This window comes from Numenius arquata, chromosome 11 (genome assembly GCF_964106895.1).
Source record: "Numenius arquata chromosome 11, bNumArq3.hap1.1, whole genome shotgun sequence".
NCBI lineage: Eukaryota > Metazoa > Chordata > Aves > Charadriiformes > Scolopacidae > Numenius > Numenius arquata.
Window position 1 is genome coordinate 29145795 of NC_133586.1, and position 18449 is coordinate 29164243.

At 38.5% G+C, this 18449-nt stretch overlaps 1 protein-coding gene across 1 annotated transcript in view; it reads left to right on the forward strand.

Annotated features, from left to right (window-relative positions):
* Window positions 1–18449, forward strand: part of SLIT3 (slit guidance ligand 3) — a 519985-nt gene that overhangs the window by 345828 nt on the left and 155708 nt on the right. The window contains exons 10-11 of the mRNA XM_074156582.1: window positions 6358–6429; window positions 12089–12160. Of these exons, the coding sequence (XP_074012683.1) occupies window positions 6358–6429; window positions 12089–12160 (144 nt within the window). The remainder of the gene's footprint in view (window positions 1–6357; window positions 6430–12088; window positions 12161–18449) is intronic.

The following is an 18449-nucleotide window of genomic DNA, read 5'->3' on the forward strand; positions in this document are numbered from 1 at the left end:
TTAACATTCTTGATGATTGTACCCACTGATGAATGGCTCACAGGGGACCTCACCTGAAGTCCCTGCTTTTATGTCTGGGCACAACCCACAAGGAATTCATGCAATTGTGGTACCACAGGGAGAGGGAGCTCGGGCACCCGCAGCTTGGTGGATCCTGCACCCTCACTCCGAGGATGAAACAAGGAAAATAAATGAATACAACTGGCAGGAGAAATAACAATGAAAGGTGATGAGGAGGACCAAAAATTCCACCTGGGAATGTGGAGTATCACAGTGATAGAGGTAGAAACCTGGAGGTTTGGCAGTATTTTACTGCATTCTGTTTATGTCAGTGGAGGCATTGGTGTTATGTTAAAACTGCTTTGCAAAATACCAGTCTACAGGTTTCTCTGATGTCTTCCTGTTTGTCTGTACCACATTTGAGGCAACATTAACATACCACAACAGAGCTGGTGGTTTCATGTCACTGCCATTACAAATTCATCAGCATTTACCAGCAAATACATGACCAACTGTTCCACTACAGTGTTGTGTCAGCTTAAACTAAATTCACTGTGGTATGGCAGAAGATCCAATATCACTAGCATTACTTTTAGATGAACACCATGTTATCAGGGAACATATCAAAACATCTGGTTTCATTCTAAAAGATGTCTTTTGGTGAGCAGAATTACCCATGTAGCTTCCTAAGTAGATTTATTTTGAAAAGTCACTTCATTCTTGATAGGATTTTGTCTATTGAAGACCTGCCCTTAGGTGAATAGTTAAGAAGCCATACTTTTAAAAACTATAAACAGTAGCAGGAGCTTGACAGCTAGATCCTGGAAATCACCACCAAACATCAGAATATGAAGGGAAACTCTAGTTGTCACCTTGTATTAATATAGGCGGACAGTTTACTGGCTCTCAGCTCTCTAGTTCCTAAGGCAGACTCAATGAGAGGGATTTATAATACCTATTATTAATTTTATTTGGAAGTCATTCAGGCACTGTGATGAAAGGCAGCAGTATAAAAGTCTTGGAGAACCATGTGTGTTTAGGGTTTTTATAGTGGTGGTAGGGTCTTTGGCTGAGGTAGAGATTGAAGGCTTTAACTGTCTGTTAAAACAAGCGGTAAGCACAGATATTTAAAATGCTGAATGTCCCGCCATCCCAAAGCACTTTGTTTTCTACCTGTCAGAGAACTGACGGGTGAAAGACAGAGCCACAAAAAGGCTGTTCCTTGGTAATGTAGGTGCGTAAAGACTTTCTGAAGCAGCAGGACTGCAGGATTTTGCCTTGCGCTTTGCAGAGAAGTGCCCTGTGCGGTGCTGCAGTGCTGTGGTATAAAGGGTGATGACTGGAGCTTCTGCCTTTCTCACTGCAGAATAAGCCGCGGGTTCTGACTACGTAACTGCAGGGTGGGATTCCTTCCTTCCCTACAAGGGTGCCTCCCATCCAGGCCTGTCTTTGGGTAAATGCTTCAGTGCGGCTACCCAAACCTGTTGTGTATGGTAGGAATAAAGCTTGTATTTCAAATGGGGAGGCAAGAAAGCAGTCAGGACAGCGATCACATCTAGCCCATATTTGTAGTAAGACGACTAGATTTTAAGTATAATTTATTCCTCTTAAGTACTGAAAATATAGCTGTCGACTTTTCTTCACCAGAGTCCAAAATGTACGATAAGATACCTAAGTCCAAAATACGAGATAAATGTAAGATAATGGTTCAAGCAGTTTTGTAATCCAGTTGTTGTGTTGGCAAGGAGGAACAGTCTCTCTCTTGATTGTTATGTGCGCTAGAAATTTCCTCCTTCCTGGCGTAAATGGTTCTCCCCAGCCCTGGGCTTTGTCACTGTGGGGGATGCGTGTGCTGCTTATTTCCCCCCAACAGTCCTTAACCAGCTCCCTGCAAATCCCTGCTTATAGGGCAGGAGAAAAGTGAGGGTTTTGCCCTTCCCAACAACCTTCACGCAGGTTGTGTGTGTCCTGCCAGGCGCGAGTGTGCTACAGGTTACTGCTGCACACTAATCTCATCTTCTGCTTTCTGTTTCTCAGAGATTGCTTTTGGTTATTGGCTGCCTGAGTGATGCAAGCCCGAAAGAGCCCCAGCACGGGGAGCAGAGCGACGTGATCCAGGGAGCAATCTGGCTCATTCACTCACTTTCTCTCTCTCCCAGCGGGGAAGTTCATGACTGCCCAATGCAGAGGGACGTTTCTGACACGTCTCAGGCAAGAGCTTGGTGGCACTGTTAATAGAGCATGGCTGTCTCATTTGTAGGCTCTATTCATCTGACAGCTAAAAATTACCAGTACTGATCCTTCACTCCCTCTCTCTTTTCTCCAAGCTAGTGATTTGTCTATGTTATGGGTAGGTAAGCTTGACAAAACATTACACATTAGCAGCTCAGGCAGTGTTTGAAACAGGAAAATTGCTAGCAAACTGCTCCATTAGAGACCCAAATAACAAATTCTTTCTTTTCCTCAATGAAAGAGAGATAGTTAAGGCCCAAATTAATACGTCTGTCTCCCCCACTCTGCAGGGGAAATCACTCTTCAAGACAAATGGCTTTGTCACTCCTGAGATTGTGAGCTGGCTGTACAAAGGCTGCATTAGGCAAAGTTTTTTATCCTTTGTGTTTTGCCATCCTTGGTGGGAACAGTACAGGCGCCAGATGAGGAGGTGATGAAAAGATTGGCACCTCAGTGAACTTTGAGATAGATTAGCATGGGAATTTGAATGCTTATTCTTTACTCTGGGATAGTTTTTCATATTTAACTGCATAGTTTCCCTCTGTTTGGTTTGCTGTTCTTTTTTCTCCGATGTGTTTACTTTTTGCTCATTGCTGCAAAGTCATTTAAAGACAGTGGGAAGAAGAAGGACTTAATCCTGTCTAACATCATGTTATTACAAGAAAAATGTATCTGAATCCATTGGGCCCTCGTACTTTGCAATCTCTGATAATACATTAAAGAGAAAGGAAATTGTTCTTGTCCTTTGATGTTGTTGTCAAAGACTCTAAAATAAAGCATCGAGAGGCAGACAGAGCATTGCTGCGTGTCAGAAGGGGGGAGATACGCTTCAATTCATCTAAGCGATACAACTGGCAGCAGGCGACATGGCACAGTCAAATGGGTAACTGAAAGGAGGAACAAAAGCCCCCGAGAGGCTTGAACATGGCCAATTTATTTTATCACTTTTGTGAATTCTACTTGTGGAGTCTTTCAAATAGAACTTAATATGAAATACCAGAGGAAAATTTCATTGAGTCGTAAGGAATCTTAAATGTGGGGGTTAGTAGTTCAAATGATCAAAATATAGCCTTTCCAGGACTGTGTCTCTTGCGCAGAGATCTCAAATGTATTGAAAAATTATTTTATAGTACATATAGTGTGTGTATATATATATAGTATATATATGTAATAGTGTATATATATATATACACAAACACACACAAAAATGAGCTCACTGGTGTTGCTTTGCACTAGCATGGGTGGTTTCATAGTGTATAGCAGCACTTCATAGTATGCAAGAATAGACCACGAAAAATCGGTTTTCCAGAGGTCATGTTTTAGGTAAACTAGATAATTTTCTGTGAAATAAATTGCGGATGTAAAATTTAGATTGGCTTTTCACTTTTTTTGCAGAAAAAAATGGCAACACTAGGTAAGAACTCTGTTTTTCACTCTTTGAGAGATGGCACCTGTAGCAGCAGTTTCCCATTATATCACGAATAAACACTTTTATAATTAAGCCATTGTCCTGGTTTGACCCCTTCTGGCAAAACCTAGTGTTTTCTAGAGGTTTTTATTCCTGTACTGTTCTTCACAGGTCATTCATGGCCTCAGATGAGTTAAAAGTACGAAGTATTAATACAAATAATTAGTTTTCTACTATTTTAGTTGTGTAACTGCATTGTATTTTTCAGCCTATGCCTGCCAATCTATAACATGCATTTATGAAAAAAAATAAACAGAAGCCAGATTAGTACTTTATACTTTTAAAATACCTCCTTATTTAATGCTGCACTTTATTTAATGCTCCAAGATCAGTTGTATTTTGTGCCCAAGTTGGAATCCACCTGCAAACGCACCCTAATAAGAGCACACGGTGCTGGTTGTGGCTTCTCTTGGTAGCATCTGTAAAATGTAGTGCCCTAAGCATAATGTAGTATGTGTAGTCTTTAGTTCTTCACTCACAAAGAGCTTCATACAACAAAAAAATGTAGGGTGCTCAGGTGAAAATATAGCAGTAGATGACAGTAGCCTTGTCCATCTATTTCTGTAGAGGCCATCTGCTGCAAATTTTGTAGGAAAGGGTGAGGAATTCAGTACTGCTTCAAAAGGTAGCTCTCTGAAGCAACTTTTTCTATATTCCTCTTCACCTTTTCTACAAATTTCATTTTTTCTTATTAGTGGGGATCTGTGGGTATTACAATTTTGGCTTTTTTTTTTTTTTTTTTTTTTTTCCATCTGGGTGCAAAATTTCGGTATATATTTCCACTCTTGAGTCACTAGAATTTCCTTGGAATTTTAAGTGATTATAAAAATGGGCCATGTGTCCCCCCATCACTATATTTGAATTTCCCTGTAAGGACTGCTATGCCGGTGTGCAGCATGTGTGATCCCTGAGTTTCCATCCATAAGGCAAGGGAATTGGACAGGCATGGCCCTCTTTTGTTCCTAGAAGTGTCTGCATAGAAGCACTGGGAAGGAGTTAAACACCAAACTGGCAAGCTGACAAAAAGCCTTTATGGGAAGAGTATGTGTACTGCTAATTCTGGTGACAAACACCCAACAATAGTAGCGTGCTGAAGCTTACAGCAATTTGCATTTCACTGTGGACTTGCCAGAAATGAAGCACGTTATATTTAGACCAACTGGAAGGGAAATCACAGACACTTATTCAAATGACAAAACAAGGAATAGAATTAACTCTGATCACAACCTCTAAAACAGACTGCTACAGAAATAAAAGAGTGCACGCACATTGACTGTACAAGTTGACCGTGCAAATATCACAATATTCATGACTTAAATAGCTTCTTAGTGTATAACTGAGCTGGCAAAATATCTTAGTTTCAAGGGGATTTTTCTTTTGTCTATTGAAAGCACAGATCAACAGAAGGCTACGCTGTGCAATGAAGGGCTGATGGGCCTTACACGTTTTCCCTATGTTATTCCCAAGTCCTTTAAAAAACATGATTTACTTCTCCCTGCATCTCATTTTATCTCCGTTCCTGGTCTTAAAATTTTTTCTCCCCTCTGCATTGCTGCAGCACCTCTAAATGACTAGAGTGATTCATTCCATCTTTCCACTATGTTTTTGTATTTCAGTTCTAAACCATTTCCAGCCACAGACTTTTGCTATTGAAACTGTTTCTTTTTATGACATTTTGGAAAATAGAAACAACATTTGAATAATAACTAAGAGCTACGTAAAGTCAAATTTTGCTTTCAGTTCCAACTTTGATTGTAGAATTTTAGTTGCCATGGTCATTTAAATTTATTGTATGGTGATCCACTTTTACGTTTCTAATTGGAATGAATTTTTAGGGTTCATCTGAGGAGAAGACAGTCCTTTTAGCAGGGTTTTCGGGAACTTGGTGATAAAGACTTGAAAATACTTCTGGGGAGAAACAGAAATTAATCTTAGTGGTTACTCTATGTGGTATCTTAAAGCTGCTTACATTTTATGTTAGTGATACATGCACTTATGAGACTTCATAAAGAATACTTCTTTCAAAGCACATCTCAGAAATGAAAACAACAGCATTTTCGTGTTTTCTGGACCATATTTTAGAACACCTTCAGTACTTAGTAGTTAAAATAGAAAGATACAGTCCTTTTCTGCTCTGCTTTAACATAGACTCCCCACACACACCCCCTAAAAATCTGGATTCGTATTGCAGTGAATTCCACTTTGTTCTTCAGCATGTTCCCACAGATTGTTGCTCCTGAGTCACTCTGATAGTATTATTAATCTGCTTATTAAACTGTCACAACGTAGCATAGCTTTTAGTTTAGATAGCTATGTTCTATTTACAACAGCTAGTCAAGGAAAGCATCTGTATTTTCTACCTTAACTTCGATTAATATACTACTATTTTTTATTCATTCCATGGCCTTTAAAGGTGCAATTTCTATAGCCCGTGACTTTTTTCTATACAGATTTATCGTAATCAATGAGATTATTTTATTTTCTAAGTTATTTTCTCAGTACTTTCTCCATGTAGTGGCTTTCAAAAGAAAAATCTGTTTTGCATTAAAACTCTATAAAATTGGTTTATATTTATATAAAAATTTGCTATCGTGTTTAATGTTATTCCTGTCTTATAATTGTGTAGTTAACATGTATATTACTTTGTTTGTTTTCAGACGTTTGGAACAAAACCTCATCAAAGTCATTCCTCCTGGAGCTTTTACCCAGTACAAGAAGCTTAAGAGAATGTAAGTTTTAATAAGACCAACATGCAAGAGCAATCATGAATCTTCTAGCTTCAAGTTCAGTATCTTTATTTTAGAAACATATTGGCAATTTCTATGTTGAAATCACTGGGGATTGCACAAATAATCTTTTCAAAGTGTAAGCAGCTATGGAATTTGGTTCAGGATGCCTAACAGTGCATGAAATCCTTAATAATGCTTAATTTCACTTCCTATTATAAACGATGTGAGCTAATTAGTTGTTAGTCTGTTCAAACTTCAAATCTGGGTCCTCAGAAAAGATTTTAAGTTCGTTCTTTCTTTTCTCATTCATTCTAGTATCTGTTAGCACCACTTCACTGTAGTTGACCCCAGTTACAGCAGGAGTGTATGTTCTTACAGAGTAGTTAAGATATTTTTTGTAGTGTGTTCAATATCCTGATGTTGAAATGTTTTGACTGTTTAGAAGAAAACAAAGAAACCTGCTGGAACTGGTTTTCTCTGTTTCTTAATAGCCAGTAGATACCCAGACAATTATTTCCTTATTAGCTCTTGTGTTTTCTCTTTGGATTTAAAAAAGTAATCCTGATTTGTAGCAGCACTCTCATGCAGATAAGCTGGACGTTGCCCCTGCTCGGTCAGTCTTTTCATTTTTAAGTGACATATGAGAGATGTTGTGACAGTAGTACAATGACACAAACAATGATAGAACAATTTACTCCTGCTTCACTATAGTATCAAGATGTTGATGGGTTTCACTGGACCAGTAACTTCCACAAGTCATTCAGACTTTGTAGCTCACTGCTAAAATGGCTAAAAAGGTGCCTTTACAGTTCTTGTTTTCTGACATGAACAATACTTACTGGAATTAAGAAACCGTCAGCTCATTTCACAGAAGACACTGGATTATCAGATAGCTAATGCTTTTGAAACTGAAATGAGCTTGTGCTGTACCTTTGAATTTAAGGGTAAAATTGCTGTGTTTGCCGGTCCAAAGTTATCAAGTTCCTAGAGCTGCAGAGCTGTAAATATGAATCTTAATATTTAACAGGTCAAATCATCAATCTTACCAAGTCTCTATTCTTCTGTCTCACTTTCAATATAGCTGTATGTATTTTTAAAGAAGTACTGTATTAGATAGCAAGATGGTAATTTCAGTGAAAAATGATGGATCCCTTTTCAGTGACCTAAATTGTAACTTTTTCAGTTCTTTCTGAGGTATGACTAATTTTAGATTTTGGCACTGTTTTACTGTCCTTTCATTTTTCGTTATTGATGAACTCTAGTTTTATGAGAGTTGACAAAAAACCTGTTCTTTAACTCAACTAGCTATTCAACCCAATGTGGCCCTTACTATGTGAAATGATTAATGTTAGAATTTCACAGCAGAACTCCATTAACAAGTTGTGTTAACAGCTTTCTGGAGTATAATTGGCATACTCATTGAGATCTGAACTCACAGTTAAATAATACATTATTGTGCCAGATGATCTGTATCAAAGCTTAGTTAACGTGAGAGCATGTTGTGGAAGAAGTTGGGATAGATAATTAGGCTGCAGAATGTCCCATAACAAACACAATATTTTGCCTTTTGGTTATTGATCTGTCCCCTTGTTAAAGTTTTATTCCTGCAGGAGAGTGAGGCTCTAAACTGGGCATCACTGTTGTTACATAAAGTTTACCTGAGGACATTTGTTCCACTCTTTAAAGAGATTATCGACATCGTCTTTTCAGTGTGCAATATTCCTAGTATAATTAACACAAAAATATACTTTGGTCAAAAGACTATCTCTTAAAACAAAAGAATTATCCATCCTTTTCCTTATAGAGGAAGGATGTGTTTGACATCACTGAAGTCATCAGCCTTTCTTAATTTCTGTTACTTTGATTTTAATGAGCATTTCAATAGCATGAAAGTTATTTAATTAATTGATGCCCTGCCCAGGGTACAAATGAAGAACATTATTGTTGTTGTTGTTATTTTTAACTATTATTTATAATAATTTTTTACTCAATTCAGAGGCTAGTATTAGCATTGTGAATTGTACTGTATTTTTCTCCTTTTGATGAATAAATATGCAAGAATGTTAGGTAATAGGTTGCTCACTTGCAGCTCTTTGAGTATTTTGATTGTTTACTGAGTATTTCGTGCAAGATTATGCAGTTTCCTCTTCTTAAATAATTGGATTACTGAGATTAATTTTTACATAAGAGCCAGTTGTCCAAGATAATCCTTATATGACTTGATATTAATAGGTCAAGATGATAGCAGAAGATTTATGTTTATTAATTCAAGTGTTATCTTTTCATCTAGCTGAAGCTTCCTGTTTAGAATGTCTCTTCAATAGCTTCCAGGATGGGGGAGTTACTTTGATGACTGGGTTTTAGCAAAGGAGCTGAAATCTTCCGTGTCTTGGACTTCATAATTGCCCACATCTTCTCACCCAGTTAGTTACATGAAGCCAAATTTGTCTCAGAAGGAAGATTTGGCACCTGTAGGATTCAAATATGCAGTTGAATTATATAATCTGGGATGATAGTTCCCCTGATTTTGGGGTGAATGTGGCAGGTCCTAGCTCTGTGCTCAATTACTCAAAGGCATTAGAAGAGGCTTGAGGGCCTTGAAGGAGGTAGGTCCCATCTCCAGACACAGAAGTTGTCATTATTGTGTGAAGTACCCCAGCCTGGACATGCCATTTTGAGTTCATTTACATAGCAGTTGTGCTTGTACAATGGTTCTGTAACTTCTAGCTTTCAAGTTCCAAACTTTACGGCATTCTCTCCCGTTTTGTCTTTGCTTTTATAAGGCTTTTAACTAAGAAGTCTGTAGCACAAGACTAAGAGCCAAATACATAGAGCCACTTTGAAAGATGTGATTGTACCTCTCTAGCTCTGATGTTTGTAGTGGCATTTCATGCTGTCAAATTAGTTTTACCATATATTAGCAGAAAACACATGGAGATTTCACTGTCTTCCCAGTAGTTCTGTGGCACTGCTACTTTTGTTAAGCATCTTCTAAAAACTAAACCATATATGACATGGATTTTTGCTAAGTGCTCTTGTCAAATGAGAGCAATCCATTTTACATGTTAGAGATAATCAAGTAATCTGTTTCTAATAATGTTAGTCGACAAAGAGAATATTCATCCAATGCTATTAATAGTTTTGCATTTGGCTGCATCTAAAAATAAATCTGTTTTGTTTTAAAACCTTTTACAGTAAAGACATTTAAGCCACACAGTCATATGTTATACAGTGATTCACAGGGTATCCCTGATCCCCTGGTGCAAAGTCAAAAACAATTTGTGTCCCCAACTGGTAACTGAGTACAGCCACCCTCCAAGGTGTGTTCAGCAACCTTTAGAAAGATCTCTATTGTGCCGTCAGAGGTGCAGAGAGACTAGTATGAGGTGACTAATGTATTCCCTGCCTGGTGGAATCCTGATAAGTTTATTACATATCCAGCTAAAGAGCCACATTTCCATTGAGTGATTCAGAGATACCCTAAACTATGAAAATGAGCCTTATGTGATCTAAATTGACGTAGTTGTGCAGGTTAGAAAAACCTCTTTATCTTGATGTAAATCAAGCACAGAATAGGATGGTCTTACCAAGGCAGACCAAAGGAAGGGAACAAAAGTACAAGGGCATAATTGAATCCCTTTGCCTCAGTAAAGTCAGAAGGAGATAGAGCCTCCTTATCCAACAGCAGTGGAGCTTGGGCTCTAATGGAAAGGAAATAATGTGTCTAATTATCTTCTAATGCTGATTGTAGTGCATCTGCATGAAGTGAGTGACTGTCATCACCCAGCATGGCTTTTATGCACGTTCAGACACCATTAGTTATACACTCATTAGCATCTGGACATGGGGAGGGAGAAAGGATGGAAATGTTGAAATGTAGCAAATCAATAAAATAGTGTTGAAATACTTGTTTCAAAAACTAAATGCCCTTTTTCAGATTCTTGTCATTGTTCAGCAAACCCATGATTTCATATCATTGTAGTAGGTCATCAGGCACATCACAGATTCATGTCAGACTTCTGTTTACATAAGGGTTACCAGATAAAAAGCAGCAAATTCTACCAGGCAGTCTAAACAAGTTTCACAGAAATCTGTATAAAAATAAGTGTTCCTGCTTTTACTGTCACAAATTTGGCTGCTGTGATTTGAGCTGAAGAACTGGAAACCTTCACTGAATGCTCTCCTTGTAGGCAGGATGTTGTAGTAGAAAACATCACTAGGTTGCAGAGCAGTTATTTCATGACCCTCATAAAAGAAGCAAAGAAAATCCCACTTTATGTGGCTAGATTTGAAAACAGAGAACTTCGTTAAAATTTTAACCAATATAATTTGTAACTCAAAACGTGTATAGAATGGAAAACCTTCTTACTTTCTGATTCCTAAGTTCTTTTTCAAGTGATGTTTATTTAGTCTGACTGGGATCCTTAGCATGTGCCCCAGTGGAAATAACAGTGAAGATGTACAGGAAATACCGTATTGCTCCAGCTTCAGCTATCAGTGAAAAGATTTGATTCTACTGATACAAGCTGATACCAACTGTCAGTGAATGCAACAGGATGGCTGAACGTTATGCCTGTAGCTAAGCACCTGGTTGAACTGATTGACAGCAAGATTGGATTGTGGTGACAGTCCTGATAAGACACCCAGTTCTGAGCATCTGAGTCCCAAATGTAGTCAATTTGGCTCCATGTATAAAGAAATTGTGGTGTAGTCTACATTTATGTTTGTGTACTTGGTTGGTTATGATTAAAGTTGAAGGGTATTTTCCAAACCAGGAACACACTTTCCCTTGAAAATGACAGCAGGCTATAACTGAATTCCACTCAGTCATAGCTGAAAGGGTGGAATCTTGCCTGGGGCTCCCGACAGGGTCTGCAACCCCGTGGTGCTGCTGGGTTCAAAGGTCCACGATTTCCATTCAGATGCTCAAAGGCTTTCCCTAGTGTCTGAAAACTCCAGGCAGACCTGAAAGTGCTGTGTCGACCCTCTTCTCACCTGCCTCACCAGATCAGGTCATGGTAGAATTTTGCGCTGCTTGTTTTCTCTAGGTCATTAAAATCCAAACATCACTGGTACAGGGTCAAACTCCTCAGTGACACTGGTGCCTGCTTTGGAACAGGGGCTGGGTAGTCTGTTTCCCATCCCCTTTCTCATTGGTATTAAACAGAGATGGTGTGGGAAAAGTCTTACCGTCTTACCTCAGAAGAATTTTATCATCCTAAGAATTATTGGTATTGTTTCATATAAATTGTGGAATTTCATGGGGTTTTGGTGGGAATTTTGTTTGAGTCTATTACATGTTTCTGGTACTTACGAGTGTGTTCATCTTTACGTCTCATTTTCCACAAGGTTTCTTCTTTTAGACAAACACAGTCTTGCTGCCTCAGAAGCCGTTCCCCTGGTGCTTACACCATGCTGACACTGTTAATCCCACCGTCTTACTTAATGCATGTCCTGCCAGCACTTTCCAGCTACCTTAGAACCTCTCCTATCTGTGTCCTTACATAGTTCATGATTTCTCTGAGGTAATATGATGTTTTAGTTCTGTTTTTGTATCGAGTATATTCCTCCAGTAAAGTACTGCTAAAATATTTCCATGAAATTCCTGTTTACAAATATATTCTTGTATATATTTTTTAATCCTCCCTTCTCTTTACAGAGACATCAGCAAGAATCAAATATCTGATATTGCACCCGATGCATTCAAAGGCTTGAAATCTCTCATTTCATTGTAAGTATAAAATAGAACTGAATGGGCATTTGGGGAGAGCTTGCATGTAAGAGAAATAAAAATGATAATGTGCTGTCTGGGAGAACTTACGTTTTTGTGTGCAATTGCCAGCTTGCATGAAGCATCTCATCTTTTGTAAGTGAAAAATTGGTCATGAAAATTAGGAGGAGGAAGTGTTTACACATCTCTAGTAAGCTTTTTTATAGATGAACACCCCCAAGGTTACTGACTTGTTCACTTCTTCACAGCCAGTGCATTAGTTGATCTACTGTACGTGTGCACCTGCAGGCTAAGCCATGCCCCATACTCATCATGGCACACAAAAACCTCATTATAGCTCAGACACTGTTTAATAGTGATGGTGTTAATCAGGGAGGAGTTAAGGGAAATGCTTTCATACTGAATTTTTCTTCTGTATTAAAGTACTGAAATTGTACTCTCTTGTGAGGTTATTTTTTTTGGTTATGGATTTTTTTCAAACTAGTTAGGGAAGAACCTCAGCTTTTAAGAAAATGTTTATATTTTTTAACTGCCATTACTACTTTATTAAACTGGAAGGGGACTAAAGTATGACTTCATACAGAAGATAAAAAGAAGGTAGGATCTCCTGACAACCATTTGCTCCTCTTTATAGGACACAGAAACTGTTTTAGCACTAAGTTGAACTTAAATGCAGCTATATTTCAACCTAGCTACCCACAGCACTATTAAACAGTGGAGCTTTAAATGGGTAAAAGGAGTGATACAAGGTCAGAAGCTGCATATGGACAATGAACTACAATAGAGTGTTAGAAAGAGCCCCAGGTTGAGAGAAGAGGTTAAGCTCAACTGGAATGGTATTTACCTGCATTAATTTGAAAGACAGTTTTAAAACATTTAGCTCATTAATATTCATATAACACAGTTTGATTTTTAAAAGTGTTTTTATTTCTAATTTTTTAAATATTTTATTCTCCAACTACTGGATAATTCTAGCAACCTCTATAACTTGTTGACTAGTGCTAATATTAGATGGCTATGCAGTACTAAACATATATGTTGCAGTAAACTTCTGAGCCAAAATGCAGAAAGATGGGCCTTTTTTTGTGCCCTGAATCCAGCTGGGAGAATGCCAGAAATATATATTAAGTGTTGTTAGCCTTTGTTGAATAGTTAGGGCAGTGTTATTCAACATGCTGTGGAAATGGTGAAATCCCTCAATGCTCTCTGGAAACGATTCAGTAAGAGAATGACATTTACTGAACACTACGGTTTTGGCTTAGTATGAAACTACTGCTGACGCTGCAATGCTACAGCTTTCTGGTCTTGGCAAACCTCCTGGCTAGGAGCAAGCTGGACAGAAAGGCGTTTTTACTGGGGTTGACATCCCAACTCAGAAGTTATTCAGCTTTAGCCATAGCTAATGCAGATACCCCCAGGTGGCCTCAGGAGTGGGACAGAGCACGTCAGAGCAGACAGCGAGGAAATGAGAATATAAACTGGGAAGGAACTGATAGCGTTTTGACTTGCACACAAAAGCAAGTGAAGTGACTGTGTATTCTCTGCACAGTTGTCCAAGATGATATTTCAAGTACATGATGTTTAAATATGTTTATATCCAAGTGGGTAAAATAGTGCTTAAGTTAATGCTAGGAGATTACAAGGGGGAAGAGAGAGGGCAGAGAGGTGAGATGCAGCACAGAAAGGTCTATAGTGAGGGAACTGCCTCTGAGCAGTCTTTCCTTTGTTCAGTGCTTGTCTGTCTCAGTTTCCTTCTACCACAGCCACACAAAGCTGTTGTAATATACAATCTGCTTCTCCTCTCTTTGGCAGACTGGTTTCTGGGACAGTATCAACTCTACCCTTAAAACTGCCAGCCTCCTCTAGGTTCAGTTGTCTATTGTGCTTGCCATTGGCTTTTACTTTCTTTTGAAAGGTTTTACTCTTGCTGTTCATCACAGGTAGGTCTTACAAATGTTTTTTCTGTGGCTGATAGGCAAGGGTTAGTTCCCTGATGTTTTATGACGTGTCAGCCAGACCTCTGGTAGGTTCTTCCCTGCTGGTCACTTCTGCAGTTGTGTCAGTTTCTGAGCCCTAGATATCTTTATGGGGCAAGAATATCTGCCGTTCTGCAGAATCTGGGTTTCTCTAAAGAAACCTCCACCAAGTTTCTACTTCTGAGAAGTAGAGGATCTTCTTTCGTATGATGTCTGCTATAGCCACCAATCCAGTTCTGTCAACAGCAGAAAGACCAGTGTAAGTGCAATAGAAGATGACTCCTTTGAAGTGCCAGCCCTCCCAGTGAAACTGCCCAAGGAGAAAGAACAAGGAGGAGAAATGAAGTAAGACAGTTTGCTTACCAATGTTTTCTCTTTTAAGTGACTCAGTCCTTTTGGTGCCTGAGGCCCCAATAACTTTAGTCAGCTGCATGCCCTGAAGGAACGCTGCTCTGCATACAATGCTTCAGTTCAGCTGAGGGTAACTTCTATTTTTCATATATGTAAGTCAGATGTGATTGATGACATACATTTTAATGAGAGACCGTTGAGGTTTAATCTGCACACAGAGCAGCTGGACTTTTCAGCTAGCTGAGTTAAAACAAGAATAAAGGAGGGGAAAATATTAATGCACAACTGAAAGTAAGCAACTTTGTTTCTATTAAAAATGAAGTACTGTTGTACTGCCTAAAATCCTTGCTTTTTTCCCCTGCATTATTCCCATTTTCTGCTCCTGCCTTTACTCCCTGCTTGCATGCAATTGCAGTGCTCCCTATGGGTCTAAGAGAGTGAAAGTGCTTATCTGGAAGACAGCCAACATCGTTAGCCTGGCTGGCTAATGGAGGCCTATCTATATATAGTGGGTCGCTATTCTACTTCTGAAGTTAACTTAGGTTAGTGTTTCCAGGCAGAACTGTTTCTCAGAGTACTCTGCCTGTTGTGCCTGTGTAGAAATGGAATTAAAAATGGTGTTTTTGAAACACAGGAAGGTTTATTACAGAAGCAGTTTCCCCTGAAATGTATAAAACTTAAATCTTTTAAAAGTGCAAAGTGATACATATGCTAGCAGGTCATAAGTTTTTATTTTAAATCTATATTTTTTTTAACAAGAAATCCACCTATGGGAGTCAGGTCACAGAATCTTAATGCTTTAAATAAGCCATTTCTACCTTAGGTTTTCTCTGCATTTAGCAAAAGAAAGGCAAGCTTGTTCTTGTAAGGACTCAAGACTTCTCCATTCCACACACAGAGGAAAAAAAAATTGTTTTCTCCATGCCCATTTTTCAGTTCCCTATGCATATAATGACTATGTGGAACAAGGAATTTCTGCTCATTTTTTCTTAGAAATATGTGGGCATGTACATAACTTTTTTTTTTTCCTGATTGTGACAACAATTAAGGAACCAGAGTCATTCTTCAAGAACATTTTTTTCTTCCCAGAGTTTTCTGGCTTTTCCTTTTCCCCTTGTTGTGTCACATGCAGGTGACACTGTGAGTCATGGGTCAACTCTGGGGCTGTGTGTTCTGTGGATTTAATGCTGTTACAGTGTCTGAAGCTCCCTTTCAATATTTAGGCACCAGGGTGTAGATTCTTAGCATTTTTTTGGTATGAACCAAACTTGAAACCTGTTTAGGGACAAAACTGAAGATATCGTAAGATCCAGCCTCTGGTTTTGAGAGAACAGAGTTATGGAGAGCTTGCTGTAAAGCCATTGCAGAGAATGTAGGGTGTTGTGGATCAAGGCTTGAGAAAAAGCGTCTTTAGTCTTAAAGATGCTACTGTGGGATTTGGGAGGAAGAAGTTACGTTGCATAATTTCAGTGATAGCTCTTGGACAAATAAACTCCTTGTCTATAACAAAGTCTCTCCTCTTGGAAATGGGAAGTATTTCTCTGTCTCAAAGAGATGATACAAGGGTGCATACACTTGGCTATGAGATGTAGTGATACTGCAGTTACTTGGGACCACATGAAATATCCAAGATGAGAAACAAATAATTAGAATGATTTGAATCTAGAAAAACAGTAAGCAGCACAGATGCTGTGGCAAGGTAGCCATGGCTTTTGTGTTGGAGGGATTAGTCTTGCCATCCAGTACTTCTCTCCATATAAACATGAGAGCAAATAGTACCCTTGCATTAAGAAGTGTGGCAAAATTGGTTGTTTGCAAAAGGATGCGTTATCTTAATTTTAAGCAAAAGTTTGAGAAATGTTCTATTTGTAGTACACTGTATTTGTGTTACATAGTTAGAATTGCACTTTGCTGGAGTTGGAGCAGTTATAACTCAGCACAGAACATAGGGGCTAAATTATGAATAGTTTCATGTTTCAAGATTGCTGTATGCGCTTTCTGAAGTAAATTAATTTTTCATTTAATCAACTCAAAATCTGTCTAGTATCGATGAGAGGATTGTGTCAGCATTTGGTTATTGTTAATAGTATCAAAGATAAATGTTATTCTTGGGGTCAGTAAACTTCCCACAAATGTAGGTTTGGAAGGCCATATCCAGACTGTCTGGGGACATTTTATGAGATATGACAAAATAGTCTAAGCCTTCAGTGTGTTAAACTGAATGAATAAATTTTAGACCACTGCAGAGGGAGAATTCCTTTGCTTTTGTTCATATACTGAATTAGGCTAGTGAACAATTTAAAAGCTGAGATCAGCCTGGGCACAAAGACAAGAGACAGCTTAGATTTTGACATACCAGTCCCATTTAGACCATCATCTCCTCGGTGATGATATATGTGGTGTCATTCATGGTGATTTGAAATCTGCAATAAAACACTGTCTATTGCAATAACTGCCAAACTTATTTTAAGGTAACAAATTGCTTTGGATAGTTTTACTGTGATTTATTTAGCCTAACTTGTTCTGAAGAAAAATGAAATAGTGCAGGGAAAAAAAATTACATGTCTGAGTTTCATTCAGATATTAGAAATTTATTGCTGTTTTTACCCCTATCAATTCCTCCTCTTTTGAAAACTTGAATTCTTATTGAGCCTGTGCCATTGTACGTAGCTTGGGAAATATAATTCTTCCTAGCAAGAATTGTTTTCACAGTGAAGGAAAGTTGAAAGCGTTCTGAGTACTGAAAAAGACATTGCATAAAGTCAAAATTTGACACTTCAGTAAGAATGTTTGAGCCAAGCCAAAATAAAGGAACACTTAGCTGGAAACCATATGGTCTAGAGTAAGGGATTCTGTGCTAGGCTTTCATACCCCCAAAAAATTCTGTGTCACCTCCCAGGGAAAAATATCTATATTCTGGCATCTGACTTAACAAAGCAGCTAAACTGCAACTATGTTTGCAAGTAAGGTAGGCAAACGAACGGCAATTGCTGTTTCACACCCTTAGAAGGTGGTGTGCTGAACTTCAATGCATAAGAAAGGCCATGCGTTGGTGAAGTCTTTGCAAACTCCTTAATTTTAGCATTGTTCAAGAGGTCAGAATGTCTAGAGAATGTGAAGAATCAGTGAGATTTTTATGTTTCACGACCCTGCCGCTGAAGGTCCGTTACATGCTTACTTGCATTCTCACCTAAGATAACATACTTGTTGCTATGTGCACGTCCAACACTTTCACACATAGATGAATCTATGAAGTGACTATTTTGACTGTTTAGTCTTTATTTTTAACTACTTAGAATATCAGTTGGATCAATCTGCAAAACTTGAAGTTTAGTACTAACAACTTATTGTTTAACTGGAAATTTAATATTTAATTGTGTCTTGCAATAGATACATTTTTTGGGGAATATTAAAATAAGCCAGAATCAGGCTGAAGAAACCTAACACCTCATTATGACTTTTATATATTTGTATAATTTCTTATTGCAGATCCATAATAACTCTTCAGCTGAATAGGGTGCTTTTTCCAGGGATCTCCTCCAATGCTTGCAGAGCAGCCAGGGGTCTGTGCTTTATGCATGTTGTCTTTCCCGTTGTTTGGAAGGTTGATGGCAGCCTGAAAACTGCTGCAAGTTGTGAGCCAATCTGGCAAGTACTTTTGAAGAACTGCAGCTTGTGGTTTGTGGCCATGAGGAAAGCATTAGCTGTGAACTGGCAAGCTGATGGCTCTGCATGCCACTGAGAATATAGCCCTCAGATGGCTCAGCTGCACCTGTGCCTTAATAGCAACTTGCTCATGTTAGAAAGCCACCTGCAAAAAATTTGGGAAAGGTTTGTCTGAGTTAAAAATACAGTGAATGATTGTTCGCGCTGGTCATTCTGGTATTAGATATACCTGCCTTGCAGAAAAGACAAGAATAGAATTCATGCACTGGCAAGTCTGATGTGTTTGTACGTCTCTA